This window comes from Ciona intestinalis, chromosome 1 (genome assembly GCF_000224145.3).
Source record: "Ciona intestinalis chromosome 1, KH, whole genome shotgun sequence".
Classification (NCBI taxonomy): Eukaryota; Metazoa; Chordata; class Ascidiacea; order Phlebobranchia; family Cionidae; genus Ciona; species Ciona intestinalis.
The window spans coordinates 1,790,790-1,811,016 of record NC_020166.2 but is presented as its reverse complement, the minus strand read 5'-3'; the positions used below and the strand labels follow the sequence as shown (position 1 = coordinate 1,811,016).

Genomic DNA, 20,227 nt, shown 5'->3' with positions numbered 1-20,227 from the left:
TACTATGAGTACGAATCTAATAACTGTGATGAATTTCCTAAATCTTGGCCTGATCTAGTGCTCATGAAGTTATAGACAACTCTCGTAACGAAGGAACAAAATAAAGTTCGACGAAATACGGAACTGACAAAAATCCATCAAGTCTAAACCTATTACTTTTTCAAATATTTTGGCATTGGATTCTGCGTGGATAAAGATGGTAAAAACACAACGATAAAGCGTTTTAAACAGAAACTCTTCCTGTCAGGCACAATATACTGATGCTGCTCACCCGGCAAATTTATTTCGCCCATATGGGCTCTATGGTAGGGTGGGACGCCTTTAGCACATAATATTCAAATATCCTGGTCTTGTTTTAAACAATCAACAACGGTCTATGGGAGTCGTATGGATACGGTTTTATAATTCTTTGCATAGATTTTGTTTACTACCAAATGGGACGAGAAAATAGTATGAAAGAATGTCCCATCTTCCCCCACCGTAATGCATATAAACTTACAATATAAGCTGCATACGTCGTTACCCTAAACTACCATATAAATCATATAAATCTGCTCTGACAAATTTATTTTGCCTGTTCCGACGTTTTGACGTTCAGTCTTAGATTTATTTCAATCATGTTCATATACCCGCCACACTCTTTAACTTATATTGTATATATTCTAATGAGAACGATTTATTGACTAACTTTTAAACTTTTTTATATAGCGTGTTTTTGCCATCTAGCAATAAATGATCAAATTTACAGTACCTGTACTTGTCAAGCTTTTAATGTGTAATTATATTTTAAAGATAGCGTTTTTTAACAAATGTTATTTTTTTCTTTTTTGTATAGTGTTTTACTAATCTTTATATAAATACAATCGCCTTTACAGGATGCTAAGAAAAAACAACTATAATTGAAACTAAATAATAATATAAAAGAAACTGAAAGATCTCACTAAATCTCAAAATGTATAGTCGGGCGCGTTTTAACTGAATAATGTGATATATAGTTGTTTTAAGTTTATACTAAAATTCTAATTTTATTTAATAATAAAAAATAATATAGAATGGGGGATGGAACATCATTCTATTTTCTCGTCCAATTTGGTAGTAAACAAAAAAAACGTTTAAAGAATTGTAAAACTGTATCCTCACGACTCACATATACATACAAAGACCACTGTTAATTGTTTAAAACACCATCACGATATTCAGATATTATGTTCTAAAGGTGTCCATTCTTTCCCCACAGTACTATATTACAATTATAACTGCCAACGCAAATGTGTATTGCAAACAATATGAAAGTCCATTTTAAATACACACTACTTTACAACGACAAAACTACGGGCCATTCTAAGTGTGTCCAAGGAATTGAAACAGATTGTTCAATACTATAGTGGCCTTGTGTATTGCAATATCAGTCTCCAGGGGTTTGAAAATGGACGATAAGAAAACACGAATACACTCAATACGTCTGTATTTCTCCTTAAATGAATTGTTATCGGAGAGATTGAAATGCAATGCTTCAAATTGCTCATCTATAGTAGGGCGCCTTATAACATTATTTTCTCGTTCAATTTGGTAGTAAAGAAACAACATATAAAGGATTATAAAACCGCATCCTCGCGACTTCTGTATAGACCGTTGTTAATTGAATAATACACGATCAGGATATTTGGATATTATATGCTAAAGGTGTCCCATCTTCCCCCACAGTACTATATTAGAAAAACGTAAAATTAGCGTGATTAACCACAATAACTTCTTTGCATTTTATTTTTTTAGTTCCTATAAAGCTAAATTGTTTTACCTAAATTTTATTCCTTTTTAGTGTTTAATAAACGATAAAACAACACTATACAAAAACGAAGTGTTATCAATACGTCTATAGTATTAAAAACAGAACATACTGACATGTTGATATTAAAATCTAGTATTTCTTAAGCTTTATAATCCCACTGATACTACAACTTAACTTCCTTGGGGCAGTATAAGCAAAAAAATACGAAAATACTTTAAATCTATGAACAGTTAAATTAACCGAGATATAAACAAACCTACATAATAAAGATTTATAGTAGGCTACTATGGGGGAAGAGGGGACACGTTTAGCACTTTAATAGACAAATATCCTAGTTGGTTTTAAACAATTAACAGCGGTCTGTGGAAGGATACGGTTCTGTATTTATTTAAATGTTCTTTGTTTACTATCAAATGGAACGAGAAATTATAAATAGTTGTCCCATCTTCCTCCAACCTACTATAGTACTGAAAAAAAATATAGTAGAGTGGGGGAAGATGGGACACCCTTAACACCTAATATCCAAATAGCCTGATCGTGTTTTAAACAATTATCAACGGTCTGTGGAAGTCGTGAAGATACGGTTTTATAATTCATTGAATGTTCTTTGTTTACTACCAAATGAAAAGAGAAAACTAAACGAAAAGGTGTCCCATCTTCCCCCACCCTACTATATCTATATAGGTAACTGTATAAACTTTCATACATAGCTATTAAACTGTAAAGGCGATTATAAAGGTATATATTCTCCTGCTGTTCTAATCGATGTGCCTTTTCTTGACAGTTAGGTACTTTATACATACAGATTACCCACATTATACAAAAAGACACCCACATTGTACAAATTTTACAATACAAGTCAGAACTGATGAAATGTAATTAGCAAACACAGATAGAGCAAAATACATTGTGTTGCTTATTTGAATACTGTTCCGCACAAAATTAAGACACTTGATGCATAAATTATACACATAAACAACAACGTGTGCAAGTTGTATAATTTCGACGTAAAATCTACATCACGTAACTGCCTAAATTTGTAGGAATATACATTTTCTTGCCCATACGAGATTTTTTCTAACTTGAAAACTGTTAATTTTGACCTTTACATATATGATATCAAAACATCTATCTAAGTTTTAAACCAACAAAACTAAATTCTCAAACCTATAATAGATGGATCGTATATGCGGAGCACATAATGCTATAAGGGCAGTTAGTAAACTAAAACACAAAGTTCTCATAGTAAGTTGCATGTATGCAAACACACAAGCACAAATAACGGTTGCTGCGGATCAATAAATCAGTACGACTCGTCCCATTGGAGCTGGACATTAGGAAATTAATCCCCTAAATTTTAATTCAGACTAGAGAACAACATATGCCTCTTAATCGACAACGCTTCCACTTAAAATTGAATGTTACTGTTTGATGTTAAGAACCATTATATGTACATCTTGTAATTTCGATTTGTTAAATGGAATCTTAAACGAACGTCGAAGGTCGGGGCCCGAAATTAGGTGTACGCTCACTCTCTGTATGCGATAATATCTATACTCAAGTATCTATACACCAACGCTGTATATCTAGCTCTTATCCATATATACTAAATAATGTAGCTCATATTCATATATTACTGTGGGGTTATGGGATAACTTTAGGAGCTAAATCACATACATTTTTTAGCGAGTTAAGTTTCGGTTGTTATCCCAACCTAAAATAGATTTATTTATCATACGAACGTACGAAATACGCAAATCTGTACATCTGCATTAAGTTGCAACGTATATAGTAGGGTGGGGGAAGTTGGGACACCTTTTTCATTCTATTTTTGTCCCATTTGGTGTTAAACAAAGAACATTCTAGGAATTATACAACCATATCCTTACAACTCCCATAGACCGTTCTTAACTGTACTCGTGTTATGGCTAACGGTCATAGGGTATATGTACTCGTGTTATGGCTAACGGTCATAGGGAATCGTGGGGACACGGTGTTATAATTCTTTGAATGTTTTTGTTTACTTTCAATTGGGACGAGAAAACAGAATACAATGGCATCCCATATTCCTTATCCCTACTATATATTCACAAATACTCTGTAAGCTATAAGCCGCCATGATAACGTATAACGCAATGATTCAACCCTGTTACAATCATTACCGCTGCCCTACTGTCCATGTTTACAAGGATTAAACTGCTGAAAGCATTAGTGCATTGTAGCCTAACAATCTATATAATATATTACAGCGTAGTATATAGTGAATCTATAGAAGGTTGAAGTAAAACGGCCCAGAAGGTGTTCATTCTATTTTACCGTTCCATTTGGTAGTAAACAAGTAATATATATACACAAATATAAAACCGCAGCCACGCGACTCTAACACATGGTTGTTAAGTGTTAACAACATAATTAGGAAATGTAGGAAAATACGTGCTAACGGGATTTGTCTTATCCCACAGTGCCATAATATCGGTATGTATAAGTCATAAAAAGCTCTTTGAGAACGTCTGTAAGCTAAATCTGCAAGACAAATACTCCATAGGTGTAACGCCTGACATATAAAACCCCTTGCTGGAACAGTTAACTAATAGTAGGGTGGGGAAAGATGGGACACCATTTCATTTTATATTCTCATCCCATTTGGTAGTAAACAAATAAAATTTAAAGAATTATATAACCGTATCTTCACGACTCCCATAGACCGTTGTTATTGTTTAAAACACGATCAGGATGTTTGAAGATTATCTGCTAAAGGTATCCTGTCTTCCCCCAACCTACTATAGTTATCAGTTATCTAGTTTAACTGCGTCTTACTGCAACTGCTACATCTACGCTATTGCGCCACACAAACGAGTCCTTACTGAGGTAAAACGTCCATGCTGTAAGTCGTACACAAGCAAAATGACTGGACCGCTTGCAGCAGAAAGCGCAGAAAAAAAGATTCTCGACGTCCGAAGCGCGGTGACTGTTATCGTAATTAAGAGAATTACTTGCCGCACCAAACCCTTTATAAAAGATTCATAATGTTACAACTCACACGTCTGCCTTCACGTCTTACTTCTGTGTCCAGCTTCCCTGATCTGATATATCAACCTAAGAGTCAACTGTTTCAAGTAAGATGAACCTTTTTAACTCACAATACAATAGCGAGCGCCCACAACGAACTACGCTTCCCCCAAAAGTGGTTTTAGTTCATTAATTATTTAAAGCTAACTTGGAGAAGTCTGAGGCTTGAAATAACTGCGCGCACCCACACACACGACCTTTAGGTTCAAATGGTCGACGACGTATGCTCACTGCTACCACTTCACGGTGGTTATTTTTCATGTTTTATTGTTAAACGGATTTTATATTCGCGCATGGCGGGGCAACGGCAGTCGTTATAACACGGGTGTTCTGTTTTATACACCTTGTTTCCGCTCACGAGTTGTCACATTTTTGTTTGGGCGATTATTTTTGTTTTCTTTATGTACGGCTAACAATTTGAACAACTCATAAACGGAAGGGCTTAAGCATTTCAGAACAAAAGGCCCTGTGGTAGCAGCGTCAAGCATCGAACACGTAACCTCTGAGCTAAAGGCAAGTACGCAAACCGTTGTACCAAAGCGCCGGTGACCATGCCAATATTGAGACTCATCACAAGAAACAAGGATTATTAAAACTATAGTTTAATCAAACTAAATCACATCTAAATACAAAATTATTTGAACGAAAATCACAAATTGGTTATGTTGGGTAAAAATTTAAAACAATACTGTAGAAAACTGTAATGTCGATTAGGCAAATGTTTTAACACTTTAAAAGGTTTTAGAAACCAATGTATTCACAGTTTGGCGTATTTGGCTGTATCAGGTAACATCTATTGTAGCAATAGTAGATATGGCTGGAACTTTAGGGATAAATTATCCAAATTTTGATGAAGTATACAAAAAAACATTCTAATAAAAGTGAAGGGTATTACTAAAAACAAAAAAGTCATGGATTTTTTATAGTGAGTTTTGGATAAAAATGTTTCTACATTTATTTAGTTAGGTTTAAATTTTGTGGTAAAAATCACAAACAAAAAAAAATCACAAAAAACTGTAGCGATACCGAACACAAAAGTCATGGATTTTTATGGTGAATTGGGAAAAAAAACCTTATATTAGCTTTTAAATTTATGTTAAATTTCGGTAATAACAGAATTTTATTAAAAAAAAATTATTACTAAACACAAGTCATGAATTTTTATGGTGATTTTGGATGGAGTTATACAACATGCTAGTTGTTTATTTAGTCGGAGGGATAAGGCTATCAATGCTTTCCTCTGCCATGAGTTTCTTCTCCATCTGTACAAGCAACTCAACACCATCTACTACACATTGTACCTGGTCCAACTCAGAAGATCCAAGTCTAGAATATGAAGAGGGTGATTTTTTTTAATTTTAAACGTCTTTGGACTTTTTGTTTTATTATTTGGCTGACAGTATAGACGATCTGTAGTTTTGTGTTTTTTTCAAGAGGGTCAACTGCCACCAGTGTGGCTGTATGTGTTATTGAGCAAGACACTTAACTGCAATTGCTAAACTGCTAAAACCTAGTTGTTCCCAATGGGTTCTACAAATAGATAGCAAATTGTATGAAACAAAATACTGGTGTTACAACGACTCATTCAATGTATCTAATAACCATTCTATTCTATATGGGTTAGGTCCTTGAGGACTTGGAATTTAGGCCAGATTTGGTCCCTTACCGCAGATATAATAACATCACTATCATATAAGCAACTACCTGTCCAGGTTTGAAATATCAAATGTCCCATCTGATGAAGCGGTATCCACACCCCCTGTGCCTCGCTTTTGTAATCTCAAACTCTCAAGGATGGAGTTGAATCTAAAGTTACAAGAAATGTGTTTATCAAGAATCAAAAGTTTTATATATAATATATTTGTTTTAAATATATTTGGTTAAAAGTTTAGACAACCCATTACTGACCACTGGGTTGGAGCAATTGACATTAAGTGTTTTACCTAAGGACATATACGCCCACAATGGTAGCAGCGACAAGCCTTAAACACATAACCTTTGGGTTAAAGGCAGACGCGCTAACCAAGTGTGTCACAGCATCACACTATTTTTCATACAATAATAAATTAGATGTTATTCCACAAAATATTAAGTGACACCCGACAGTTGTCAAACACAGCACCTTCATAGCATTATACACATTATCAGTAAATACCTTTTATCTTTGCAGAGTAACGGCAACTTTACATGCACGCCACCCCTTAAGCCAGTACCCAGGTTTGATGGACATGTTAGAATATACCCAAGGTGTTCATTCCACATGTACTCACAACCGCGCTGTTTAAGTGAAGCTTCAACTTCCTGCACTCCTTTGCAAAACCTGATATAACATACCATGTAAGTGGATATACATTGGTTAATTAAAGAAAAATCTTGCCAGCTTAAAAAAAATTCACTACATGATTTTTAGCAAAGTTTCATATGTGATAACTCGTGATCAGGCACAAGGTGTGTGAATCAGAACACTCTTGTTTTAATGGCGACCTTGCCCCCCATGGCCATGCGAAAATTAATAGGTTATGTTTAATTATACATCTAAACTTAAGAAGCACTAGCACTAAAACCTTGTAATTTAAGTCAGTTTTACATATGCTTGTTGTATATATGCTACATTATAAAAAAAACTAAAAAAACAATACCCAAAAAGTTAAATTTGAGGTAACTAGTAAGCAGACAGGAGGTGTATGATACAGAACATCCATGTTATAACCACTGTCGTCTTCCAGCCACGCAAGGATAAAGTAAGTTACATTCATTGAATGACCATGATCCCCACCTTTCAAACACAGCCTTCATGTTCCCACCCTTCTCCATTGAGATAAGTCGTAAATGATCTTCCTCATTCACCCACACAAGGAAGTTCTTTGCATCGTTGTGCCAAATACCTCGACCGTCCGGCCAATCTCGTGCCATGCCTATGTTAATATGGGCCTATGTTAATATATATATAATATGGGGGTGTTACATAATATATAACACATACTTTTTATTTAACGATAGCGAAGATCATGTTATTTAAAACCTGAAGAAAAGGAACTAAAAAAACAGTAGTTAAAACACGCTATGGGTAAAATGTGTGAAAAAGAGTTTGAAATAAAAAGCGACAGTGTATGGTTGATAATTTAGACAGCCCGTTAGTAACCAGTGAGAGACAGAGATATGAACCACTGACGCAACTGACACTGTCACATAGGTGACAAAATGAATACCTGCACTTGTAAGTAGAGGAGAAACAGGTTTATCAAACAAGAAATGATCATCAATAAGTTGGTCTTGTTCAGCTTCCGTCATCTTATTCAATGGATAATATTTTCCCTTCAGTTCATTTGCCAACCTGAGATATTAAACACAATGTATTAGCAGTTGCTGACACCCATATTTTATGTATATCATATGAGTAAGGGCCAACAACAGGTTCGCCATGAGACCTGAGATTTATGTCAAACGTTGGACCACCTACTAATTCATAACAAAACTAATCCATACACTTCCTGCCAGGTTACGAGTTACTATGTTTGTTACTTTGGGAGTGATTGTTTTTTTGTATGGCTGACAATTTAAACCACCCATTAGTGACAGCAATTGCCATAAGGTAAGGACACAGACCCTCACAACATAAGCTTAAGGACACATACGCTCACAATCATCTCACATCAGAAGTGATCAACTACAAAATGACAATCCTTGCCACACCACACACTATATACCCACACTTACTTGGACAAAGCTTCCACGGACAACTTCTCTACCTTTCTCCTCTCAGCCCTTGTACACCAAGGAGGGAGGGCCAATCCACGGATGCTGCGTCCGGTTCGTACTCGGGAGGAGAGAACAAAATTCTCATCAAAGTTACCTCCTCTTAGTTTAGTGGCGTCGAGATCAGTGCAGTGTTTAGCATCAGGCAGATAACCATTGTGGCGACCTGAAGGATGTATTGAACGAATGTGGATTAAATGTCCTCACATGGCGGGCAACGATAGGCATTATACAGATGTTCTGTTTCAGACACCTTGTGCTCACTAACAAGCTACCACATATGGAATTGTTGCTGACAACTTAAACAACCCGTCAGTGACCACTGAATTGGAGTGTCTTGCCCAAGGTTACATTTGCCCACAATAGTGGCATTAAACCTCAAACACAGTATCTCTTAAACCACCGATTCTAAAAGTCCAATTAAAACTAACCGGATATAACTGGTTCGAACAAGTCTTTGAACACAGAATAGCATTCCTCATCTCCTGCTGTTAATCCTACTGTGAATATGAATGGATGGCCAGGATTGTCAACTCCTGTCTGTATACAGCTATCCAGGGTGCAACCTATGTGAGATGGGGAATGGAATGGTAACATTGTCTATGTATATTTGGAGTATAATAAGTCTATAAAAAAAGTTTATGAGTTTTTCAAAACTTATTGGATAAAAAGGAGTGACCATTAAGCAAAGTTTCGGTTACGATGCGGTTCTAGACAAAATGTAAAGAGGTGGATGTTTACCAAAACTTGTCTTTTTGTCACACAGTTTTGCGTATATCTCCTTAGTAAGACACTTAGCCATCCAGTTGTTATGAGAAGATAAATCAGGAAAGTTGTCGAATGAAAGCTTCACGGGAGTCTGGGAATATGAAGGTATCATGAGGGGATAAGGGATTTCTATTCATTTAATTTCATATGATATTGCATCACGTAAAACTACATACAATTTTTCCACACAATCCTATTTAAATGCACTGGTTCATTAAAGACTTGTTAAAGCAAATATCTTGTATGCTTGGGGAAATTGTCCCGACAAACATGTCATACTGGTATTATGTGTTATAGCAGAAACACATTTTTTAAGTCAGGTACCAAAACAGTTGAAGTAAAATGTCACTATGGATGTAACTTGTTATATCCTCGGGTTGCTAGAAAAACAACAGTCGTTATAACACAGTTGTTCATACACCAGCTTACAAGTTACAATGTATGTTACTTTGCAGGTGATTACTTTTTCGGGATTAAATAATAAAATGACCGGAAAAAAAAAAGAAATCTTACTGCGACTGTTGTTGTTTTGTTTGACTTTGTTTCCTTGGGAATAAGATCGTCAATCGATTTCTTTTGTTCCAATCTTTTCTCCATTTGTATCAAGGTCTCAACGCCATCGATAACACATTGAACCTGGGAGACTTCAGATGATCCAAGTCTGTACAATAGAAAGAATTGTATTAGTAATACTTGTATATGAATGTTATATTGGGAGGTATTAGTAATACAGCAATAAATACATCTTGGTTTCACTTATTTTAGACACCATTAATACAAAATATAGAAATAGTATGTAAATGTAATAGCAGAACATTTTTTTGATTTTTTAAGTCTTGTATATGAGGTAGATATTATAGATTAACATTAAGAAGGATATAATGGGATAATAGACCTACAACCAAGGCCTGATGTGTGCATCACTGAAGACCTCACCCTTACAGAATTTGTATTACTGAGTGTCTATAAGCTGCCGCGGCGGGATCTAGATGGTAGCACCTTGGATGTTGGGGTAATGGGGCAATAGACCAAAATCTCAGAATAAAAATTGTTAAGCACCATGATGTCCACAGACCTGTACATCTCATATTGAAAACAATCACCATAAGTATAATAGAACCTTGGTCTTTAACAGTATACCAAATACCCATGTTTCATGAGTGCATTATTTTATATACAACAGCTTAACACAAACCAAACCACCTGTCGAGGTTTGAAATATCAAACGTTCCATCTGTAGATGCCGTATCCACACCACCTGTGCCCCGCTTTTGTAATCTCATCTTTGATAATATATCATCGAACTTCTTGTGTTTGCTGAGCAAAGGCACTTTAAGGTGAACACCTGTGTTGGAAAGTGAATGTAACTGAATGAATAAATCTTAACTTGTTTTATCCTCATGTAGCCGGAAAACTTTTAGTCATTATAATATGAGTGTTCATAAACCTTGTGCCATCTTGCGAATAACCAAGCATGTTACTTTGTGGGTTATTATTTCCGGGGGGACTTTTTCATTTATTGATGTATAGCTGTCAATTTGGACAAGTAGATACAGATTATCAGTTGTTACAAATCTAACCCATTTAGTGACCATTGGGTTGGAGAAATGTCCTTGTGTGTCTTGCCCAAGGACACATATGCATATCAGCATCTAGCATTAAACCTTTATCCTTTGGTTATAATACAAGCGTCTGATTACTGAGCCATAGCGCCAGACAAACAGACAATAGTCTACCAAGCATGCGTAATCAAAATGTACAGATCATTAAGTAAAGATACATTTAGTTTTTACCCAATTAATACCAGCTATTCAGGCATCAGAATAGAACAGACATTGTTTAAATGACCTTTGATCGAAGCTAGTACATTGTATTGGCAGACACACAAAGGGCAAATACTTTAAATTAAACTATTGTGCTCACACAACAATCAAAATATAATGTTTCAAACAGTTACATGTATAAAACTGAATGAATGTAACTTATTCATCCTCTTATGTCAGAGCACATAATAGTCATTATTATATCACTGGTGTCCTATTTCACACACAAGCCCTCATATAATGTAACGCGATCAAATGAATTAAAGTTACATGTATGATCTCACCTCCTCGAAGACCTGTGCCAAGATTAGAAGGGCATGTGAGGATATATCCTAAATGCTGGTTCCACATAAATGAATGACCGTTTGTACTTATGGTAGCTTCAACCTGCAAATAAAACAAAGTACCTTATGTTCGCTGTTAAGTTATAGAACCAGATCAAATTTACCTACAAATAGTTTTGTTGTACATTCACAAAGTATATAGACAGATTTAAATTCATGATTATTAAATGAATACAATCTTTCAGATTCTTCTATATTAATAGTAGCCACAGGTGCCACATATAAATAAAAACACCAGCACCATTTTTAGTAGTTACGACTGATTAAGCGATCATCACTTTCTTTTTTTACAAGTGGGCGCTCATATTTTTATTATTATTTTTAAAAAATACACAAAGAAATACTTTAAATGTATGTATTTTTAGTAATGTTTGGTTAAACATAATTTTTCCAATTGTGACTAATAGTATAAAGTTAAGGTATACGAGAATCCTTTCAATGGCTCCCCACATAACAGTAACAAGTCAATGCCAATGCCTCAATTGTTGTGTAACATATTTAGTTACCACTGGGTTGTAGTATGTCCTAAGTCTGTTTCCCAAGGACACATATCCACATCGGCATTTAGCATCAAACCAGTATCTTCTGGTTAATATACAAATGTCTGACCACTGATGTACAATGCATTAACAGTTGTGGTCTCCCACCATTGTTCTTTTAACACAAAAAATAGCCGGCTACCCACCTTTTGCAATCCATCACAGAAGCGTTGGAACACAGCTTTCATGTTCCCACCCTTCTCCATTGATATGATTCTCATATGATCTTCCTCATTCACCCATACAAGGAAGTTTTTTTCATCGTTGTGCCTGGTGTCATATATAATGTAATGTTTATGTCGCATTGTGGTATACTATAAAAAAACATGATAAATATTACTTGTGTCTTTAAATACAGTAACAGAGTGAAATTAGCTAAAACAACAAAGAGAAGGGAACTAACAGTGAAGTGTCATTTGTTAAAACATGCTGATACAGTATTCTTTGGGCTATAGACAAGCAAACTAACCACTGTGCGACAGCACTAGACATCATACAATCAAACACACAATCAAACTAACCCACCAAATACCACGGGCATCCGGCCAATCACGTGCCATCCCTGAACTTGTAAGGAGAGGTGACACCGGTTTATCGAATAAGAAATGATCATCAATCAGTTTATCCTGCGTTTCCTCTGTCATTCCAGTGAGGGGGTAATAGTTGCCCTGGGTATACAGACACATATTGTAAACCGAGCTTATCCTCGTGTGGCAGGGCAACAGTCGCGATAGTGATAACACATGTATTGTTTCAAAAACTTCATGCATTCGTAAATACACTACGTTTTATACCAGATAAGCTGCTAAAAGATTATTTACATTATCCTTGGTAGCAGACATAACAAAATATAAAGATTAGGTCCTGGCAAGTTCGGCAAAAAAATAACTGGCAAGTTTTGTAACCAAACCAACCCAACCATCAAAACCCACCTTTAGCGGGCCATCCAATGCTGACAATGCTTCCGTTATAATCTTCTCTGTCTTTCTACGTTCACCTCGTGTGCACCATGGTGGTAATGCTAAACCACGGATGCTACGACCTGTGTTTGTATTATTAAAGTGCAGCAGTAAACAAACCATAGCCCAGCCCCTGTTGTCAGTGGTTAGGTCTTAGGTGTAATGTAAAGGGTCCCTGTAATCATATATTTTAGGCTTATAGCACCCCAGTTTTACACCTAAAACAGCTTTACCATGCTTTTAGGTATCTATACTAAAAAGCATAGCCAAAGTATATTGCATTTACCACATTGATCAATGAGGTTTTCTATGTTTTACGACTATGAGTATAATGTGTAACTGCTTTAACAATGTCACCCTAGATTTGTTGTAGTTGTTATAGCAAACTAAAATGTAAAGTCTCAATGCCCAACCACAAAAATAATCATTCTAAAAATAAACAGCTGCAAAATATTCTCACCTGTTCTTACTCTTGATGATAAAACATATTTAGGATCCAGATTGTCACCTCCTCTAAGATGAGTGGCATCTAAGTCTGTTGTGTGTTTAGCATTTGCAGGGTAGCTGTGGTGAACAATATTTGGAATGTATTCCATGGTTTGGATACAAGTCATTTAGGCCAGAGCGTATTACGAATGAATGAATGTAACGTTACTGTGTGTGATTCTCTTTTAGAGGGTATTTATTTATTTTATGTATGGCTGACAATTTAGACAATCCAATAGTGACCACTGGGTTAAAGCAAATATCGCTTGAGTTCTTGCCCAAAGACACATATGACCACAAAGATAGCAGTGAAGAGCCTTGAACTCATTCCCTCTAGGTTAGAGGCAGGCATGCTAACCACTTTGCCACGGTGCCAATATTAACATACTAAATAAGATTAAATATGCTTTTAAACTTTTTTAACTCAAATACACTCTGAGCGGTACACAAGTATTATGATTGCCAATTGCTGCAGCATAAACATTTATAAGTAGTCTGGGTAATTTAGTAATTGGCCAAATCTGGCCTAAACCGAGGGTCCTAGACAAAGACCTCACCCCAAACCCAAACCATACTTACCCTCCATGCCTTCCACTAATCACTGGATCAAATAATTCCGAAAAAGTTGAATAAGTTTCCTCATCCCCTGCCACTAATCCTACAGTCATTATAAATGGATGGCCAGGATTGTCAACACCTGTTGTATAAGTGGTTAATATTGTTTAGTAGGGGTTACCATATATGGTACAAAGATGTTCTAACTTTTTTCTCTGGAAGAGATTTTCTGGCAATTTTTTAGTTTTGAATAAAAATGCAAAAACTTTTTATAGTTTACATCTGCCACATAAAAGACAACACCATGGTAAGTATTTAAGATCACAAATAACATATTTTAAGAATTTATTTCAGACTAATAGTATGCTGGGCAGCAACAGTATGTACATATATATATATGTATAAAGTTTGTTTAACAAAAACTGTAAAGTCATGAATTCATAACATTTTAAACATTGTCTTGTCTTCTTGAAACAGGCACACATGGATTCATATACCTCATGCTCACTGTCAAGTTATAACATGGATATCTTCTTATACAACAGACACACATGGTGTATTCATACACCTCATGCTCACTGTCAAGTTATAACATGGGTGTATTTTTATACACCAGACACACATAGTGTATTCATACACCTCATGCTCACTGTCAAGTTATAACATGGGTGTATTTTTATACACCAGACACACATAGTGTATTCATACACCTCATGCTCACTGTCGAGTTATAACATGAATGTCTTCTTTTACACTAAACATAAAAGGGTATACACCTCATGCTCACTGTCAAACCACCTACCTGTTTGAATGCACTTATCAAGTGAATATCCACTTGGTGTTTTACGATTCTTAAGCTTGGTATAAACAGCGGGTGTCAAACACTTAGACATCCAGTTGTTATGCATTGATAGGTCAGGATAATTGATGTCAGTTTCAACTTTTTTATCGGCTGGCATCAAATCATCAACAGTTTGGCCTGGAGAGACAGTTACATGTTGAATGAATGTATTTTATATATTCTGGTGTGGTGGGGCAATGACAGTTGTTATAACACACATGTTTTGTTTTACTTTTATACATATAGTGGCCGCTTACAAGTTATCGCGTATGTAACTTTGTCAGTGATTGTTTTTCTGTAACATTGACAATTTAGACAGCCCATTTGTGACCACTGGATTGGAGTAATTAGCTTTAAGTGTCTTGACAAATACTCATACACCTTAAGTAGCAGTAGCACCAATTAATTAAGACTATTGAATCCAGTGCCAAACACTGAACCACAATATCTATTATCAACCTATAAACAAATATTCCAAACCTGCTTCCAATCTCTTCTCCATCTGTATAAGCAAGTTCACACCATCCACGACACATTGTACTTGGTCTACTTCTGATGATCCCAATCTATCAGAGTTTGAAATATCAAACGTTCCATCTGTAGATGCCGTATCTACACCCCCTGTGCCTCGCTTTTGTAGACGAAGCTTCTTCAAAAGATTTTCAAACATGGGGTGTTTGCTCATCAAGGGGATCTGAAATAAAAAAAGTGTGTTAAAATCAATGATTTATTGTATCATGGGTCATATTATTAGAGATGGGGGTAATGAGTACAACATGTGTAACTAGATCTGCTGTTCTGAACATTTTATATGGCAACAAAATGGCCACTGGGACTGGCCTAAATTTCAGTGGGACAATTCTGGCTTAAATCTTAGTCTCATGGCATCCTATGCTGTAGTTCATTAGACGGTTTATTCCTGTGGCCACTATTGGTTGTCCAATTGTCAGCCATACAGAAAAACAATCACCCAAAAAGTTACATAACTTGTAAGCAACCTGAGTATATGAAACAGCACAAGTTCGCCATGGAAGGATTAATAGTTATTCATAATTCGTTTATCTTAAGACTTAAACTAAAGCAAAGTTTATTTTTTATCTCACCAACACCCACCTTAAGATGCACGCCACCCCTTAAGCCAGTACCCAGGTTTGATGGACATGTTAGAATATACCCGAGGTGTTCATTCCACATGAAGCTGTGTCCTCTCTTGGCTATGGTGTCTTCAACCTTTTTCAAGCCCTCACAAAACCTTGTGAACACACGCCTCATGTTCCCACCCTTCTCCATTGAAATTACACGACTATGGTCTTCCTCATTCACCCATACAAGGAAGTTCTTCTCTTCATTGTGCCTGGGGTCAATGACATATTGTTAAAAGTGTCAGTTACATTTGAATGGAACTTGCTTTATTCGCGCACAACGGGAAAAGTTATAACACCAGTTTTCTGATTCGTATCATTTTGTGCTATTATGCAGCTGTACGGGTGTGTCTTTTCTGTATCGCTGACAATTTAAACAACCCATGAGTAACCACTAGTTTGGAGCAATTGCAGCTAAGTGTCTTGTCCAAGGAAACATACGTCCCCAATGGTAGCAGCAACAAGCCTTGAACCCATAACTTATGGGTTAGAAGCAGGCATGCTAACCACTGAGCTGTGGCGCCTGAAGCTATGCTACAATTCAAGAGACAAATATTTTTATTTACTTTTAAACTTGTAATAGACTCACCAAATACCACGACCTTCAGGCCAATCTCGTGCCATCCTGGAAGCAAGTAGAAGGGGCGACACTGGTTTATCGAAGAGAAAATGATCCTCAATAAGTTTCTCTTGTGTCTCATCAGACATACCAGACAGTGGGTAATACTTTCCTTTGAAAGGACCATCTAAGGCCGCTAAGGCTTCAGAAAGTATCTTCTCAACCTGGAGAATAGATTTAGTTAGGAAAATTGATTTTAGGTATAAAACTTACTATGTCAATATATATATTTTTTATGTGTTTTCTTGAGTATTGGTGAGGCAAAATGGTTAGACAAGCCAGAGGACATGGGACGTAGGGCAGACTAGGTCCATATACCCACATTTTTGAAAAGTTATATGCGCTGGATGAAGTATTATGTGTTTTAGTTCCCTGTTTTACAGCCTAAAATAGCTCATAGGCGTAAATGAAAACCATATTACCTCTCTGCGCTCGGCACGTGAGCAGCAGGGCGGAAGGGCAAGGCCAGAAATACTTCGTCCGGTGCGTACACGCGATGATAAGACATACTTGGGGTCCAAGTCATCTCCCCCAACCAAATGTTCAGGGTTCAAATCAGTTGAGTGAAGTTGGGTTTTGCCTTTATAAGGAATATAGATGAATGTAGTGGGTATTCTGTTTTATACATGGGTGTTCTATTTCATACACTTGGTGCCTGCTTACGAGTCATCACAAATAAATGTAACTCTGTTTTATACACCATATGTCCATTTCTAGTTTACCATGTATGTAACTTTGTGGATGATTGTTTTTTTGTTTGGTTGAAAATTTAGACACCCATTAGTGACCTCTGGTTGAAGTGATTGACTAATAAACTAGTTTATTAAAATTAAACTAAAATACTGTGAATGGAAAACACCCCAGCAACCACACAATAGACTCACCGTATCCGCCATGTCTTTCACTGATTATTTTATCAAACAGGGGCGCGAACACCTCATAAGTTTCCTCATCACCAGCTACAGCACCAACAGTCATTATGAATGGGTGGCCAGGGTTGTCTACGCCTAGAATGTGTGGGAACATTAGGTAATGTGAAGGATGTCTAGGTTGGCCAGATCAATGGTGCCAAAGACTGATATTTCAGGAGAGAAAATGGCAGTTTGCCACAACTATAAAAAAATCAAGATTCTTCCAAAAAAAATACAAAAATAGAAATACTGCAAACCTGTTTGAATGCATTCATCCAGTGTCACCCCTCCTTTAGTAGTTTTATTACAAAGTTCATTATACAACTTCTCTGTCAAACACTTTGCCATATGGTTGTTGTGTTTAGATAGATCAGGGAAATTAGACGTTGCTTTTCCCTTCCCTTTACCACCAACATTTCTTTGTCTGAATATTGAAAATAAACATACATTGGGGTGGGCTAAGATAGGACATCTTTTGATTCTATTTTCTGGTCCCATTTGGTAGTAAACAAATGACATTCGAGGAATTTTAAAACCGTATACTCACGACTCCCATTGACTGTTGTTAATTGTTTAAAACACGATCAAGATATTTGAATATTATGTGATAAAAGTATCCCATCTTCCCCCACTCTACTACACAATATAATATACTTTAAAAAATCATACATATGTTATATATATTATATTTTTGTGTCTGATTAGTCTGAATATTGACAAATTAAAGTTACTAGGTTTTAATAGGATCGACATAAGAATGTAACTTGCTTTTTAACCCAATTTAAATTGTAAATATGAAATTATGAAAATTTAAAATAAGATATCAACAGATTCAACCGTATTAACTTTATAATCAAGTCAACTTACACAACAGCACCACCTTCTGCAGCTTAATGATGTAACACATGAAATATAAAGAGCATTGTTACAATGTGTGAGTTATGTATGACATCACCAATGGATAATCCCTAGGTATTTTGCTGAGACAAAAATCAATAAATGTCTATTTAATAATCTAACATATGTGAGAGACAAAATATTTGGTTTATGCATGAAATGCTTTATATACCAACTCAGGGGGAACCATGGCCCACTGCAATAAGTTAGTGGGATATAATTTACATTACCCATATATTTATTTAATTATAATTATGAGATAAACACATGATGATAAAGATAAAAAATATTATAAAAACAGTGTTTTAAATATTATCCAATTTTTTGAAAAGTAATGGTTTGACAAAAAGGTTTTGGTGCTAGTGAAGAATATCCTGATAACTAATTAACCCCCAGCATCTAAAGTGGTCTAACCAATTGCCATTTTCAGTCTTATGTTTTTTTGCTATGGCGCAAATTGCATAATGCCGTGGTGAATTTTATGAGCTGGCCCAAAAAAATACTGCATACAAGGGGGCATCAAGGAATGTACAAATGGGGCACAGTGATATTTTGCAACATCTTTACAAGACTTGCGAAAACCAGATGTGCCACAAAGAAACATGATTATTCCCCCCCCCCCTTTTTTTTTCCAGGTCCAGACCCCCAACCTGCAATTGATTGAAAAGTACATTTAAGCGGACAACATAAATTAAAATAGGTTAATGCTTAATTAATAATGGCTTACTGCAATGTTAATATGACATACCTGCTTTTGAGGTCACGCAACCCATTGTTGGTTTGTTCTAATTATCTACAACCAACACTAAGAATGCTACAAACAGCTGAAATGCAAATTTATAATAATTATTTTTATATTTGTCTCTTCGATTACGGTATTAAAGAATAGGTAAATCAAAAAGACTGACTATACAGACATAATTTAATATAACTTTAACTAATTTTAATGTTAAGTATACAGAGTGCATTGTACATATATGAACTTTGATTGTTTATAAGAGCTCACCAACCGAAGTAAATTAAAGAGCAACAACTTTAAAATAACTATTTATAAGAAAACAAAATAGATGAACAAACAAAGTCTAATAACACTTCAAAATTAAAATTTGCTTATAAAAAAATCATACATTATATTGTAGCAATACTTGCTTGGATACAAACAGTTTTTAATCAAATGTTTAGTTAAAATTGCTAAACGATGACCTAATATAGACTTTGGTCATTTACCTATCGATTAAATAAAGATTCACCTTCAACAAAAAAGTAACAGTTGCTATAACAACCCAAGCCGTCCCTCTGCCGCCGATAGCGGGGGCCAATAATTGAAACAATATTTTAGGGGACCGTAGTGGTAGTTGTTACTATATATTATTACTTTATTAGCTCACATGAGATTTTTGCTGTAGAACTATTAGGTTAATATGATCTAAAAATGATCAATAGTTACGCTATAAATTAAAGCCCTTTAGAACCAAACAACAGAGCTGAGGTCGAATGAACCTTTCTTGATTTAAATGGCTGGTAATCTGGCCAACTGATAAGTAGCCACTGGTTTGAATCAATTACCTTATCCAAGGTCACATAGGCTTACGTGCCCAATGGGGGTTAAATATCATTAACTGTATTGCAACGTTCAAAACCAGGTCCACAGTATGATGCAGGTAATCGCACAACAACAAAAGAGATACCGCGGCGACCAATTCATATGCAGAAGATAAAATAAATTTAT

General features: G+C 35.7%; 1 protein-coding gene across 2 annotated transcripts in view; it reads right to left on the bottom strand.

Moving 5' to 3' along the window:
• Positions 1–5,442: 5,442 nt before the first annotated feature.
• Positions 5,443–20,227, bottom strand: part of LOC100177047 (creatine kinase, flagellar-like) — a 33,047-nt gene continuing 18,262 nt past the window's right edge. Inside the window, exons 2-26 of one of the 2 annotated variants that reach the window (XM_009863862.3) lie at positions 19,247–19,322; positions 18,469–18,490; positions 17,859–18,025; positions 17,575–17,697; positions 17,113–17,270; positions 16,661–16,854; positions 16,043–16,283; positions 15,410–15,623; positions 14,891–15,067; positions 14,113–14,230; positions 13,508–13,611; positions 13,021–13,130; positions 12,614–12,756; positions 12,235–12,358; positions 11,490–11,592; positions 10,586–10,727; positions 9,896–10,043; positions 9,356–9,473; positions 9,046–9,180; positions 8,576–8,780; positions 8,068–8,192; positions 7,635–7,773; positions 7,014–7,178; positions 6,563–6,664; positions 5,443–6,184 (exon numbers count right to left, since the gene is read on the bottom strand). In XM_009863862.3, coding sequence (XP_009862164.1) covers positions 6,061–6,184; positions 6,563–6,664; positions 7,014–7,178; positions 7,635–7,773; positions 8,068–8,192; positions 8,576–8,780; positions 9,046–9,180; positions 9,356–9,473; positions 9,896–10,043; positions 10,586–10,727; positions 11,490–11,592; positions 12,235–12,358; positions 12,614–12,756; positions 13,021–13,130; positions 13,508–13,611; positions 14,113–14,230; positions 14,891–15,067; positions 15,410–15,623; positions 16,043–16,283; positions 16,661–16,854; positions 17,113–17,270; positions 17,575–17,697; positions 17,859–18,025; positions 18,469–18,490; positions 19,247–19,271 — 3,426 coding nt within the window. In that variant the 5' untranslated portion in view covers positions 19,272–19,322 and the 3' untranslated portion in view covers positions 5,443–6,060. Of the gene's footprint in view, positions 6,185–6,562; positions 6,665–7,013; positions 7,179–7,634; positions 7,774–8,067; positions 8,193–8,575; positions 8,781–9,045; positions 9,181–9,355; positions 9,474–9,895; positions 10,044–10,585; positions 10,728–11,489; positions 11,593–12,234; positions 12,359–12,613; positions 12,757–13,020; positions 13,131–13,507; positions 13,612–14,112; positions 14,231–14,890; positions 15,068–15,409; positions 15,624–16,042; positions 16,284–16,660; positions 16,855–17,112; positions 17,271–17,574; positions 17,698–17,858; positions 18,026–18,468; positions 18,491–19,246; positions 19,323–20,227 lie in introns of those variants that run through there. The other variant, XM_026837550.1, reaches the window with a different exon arrangement.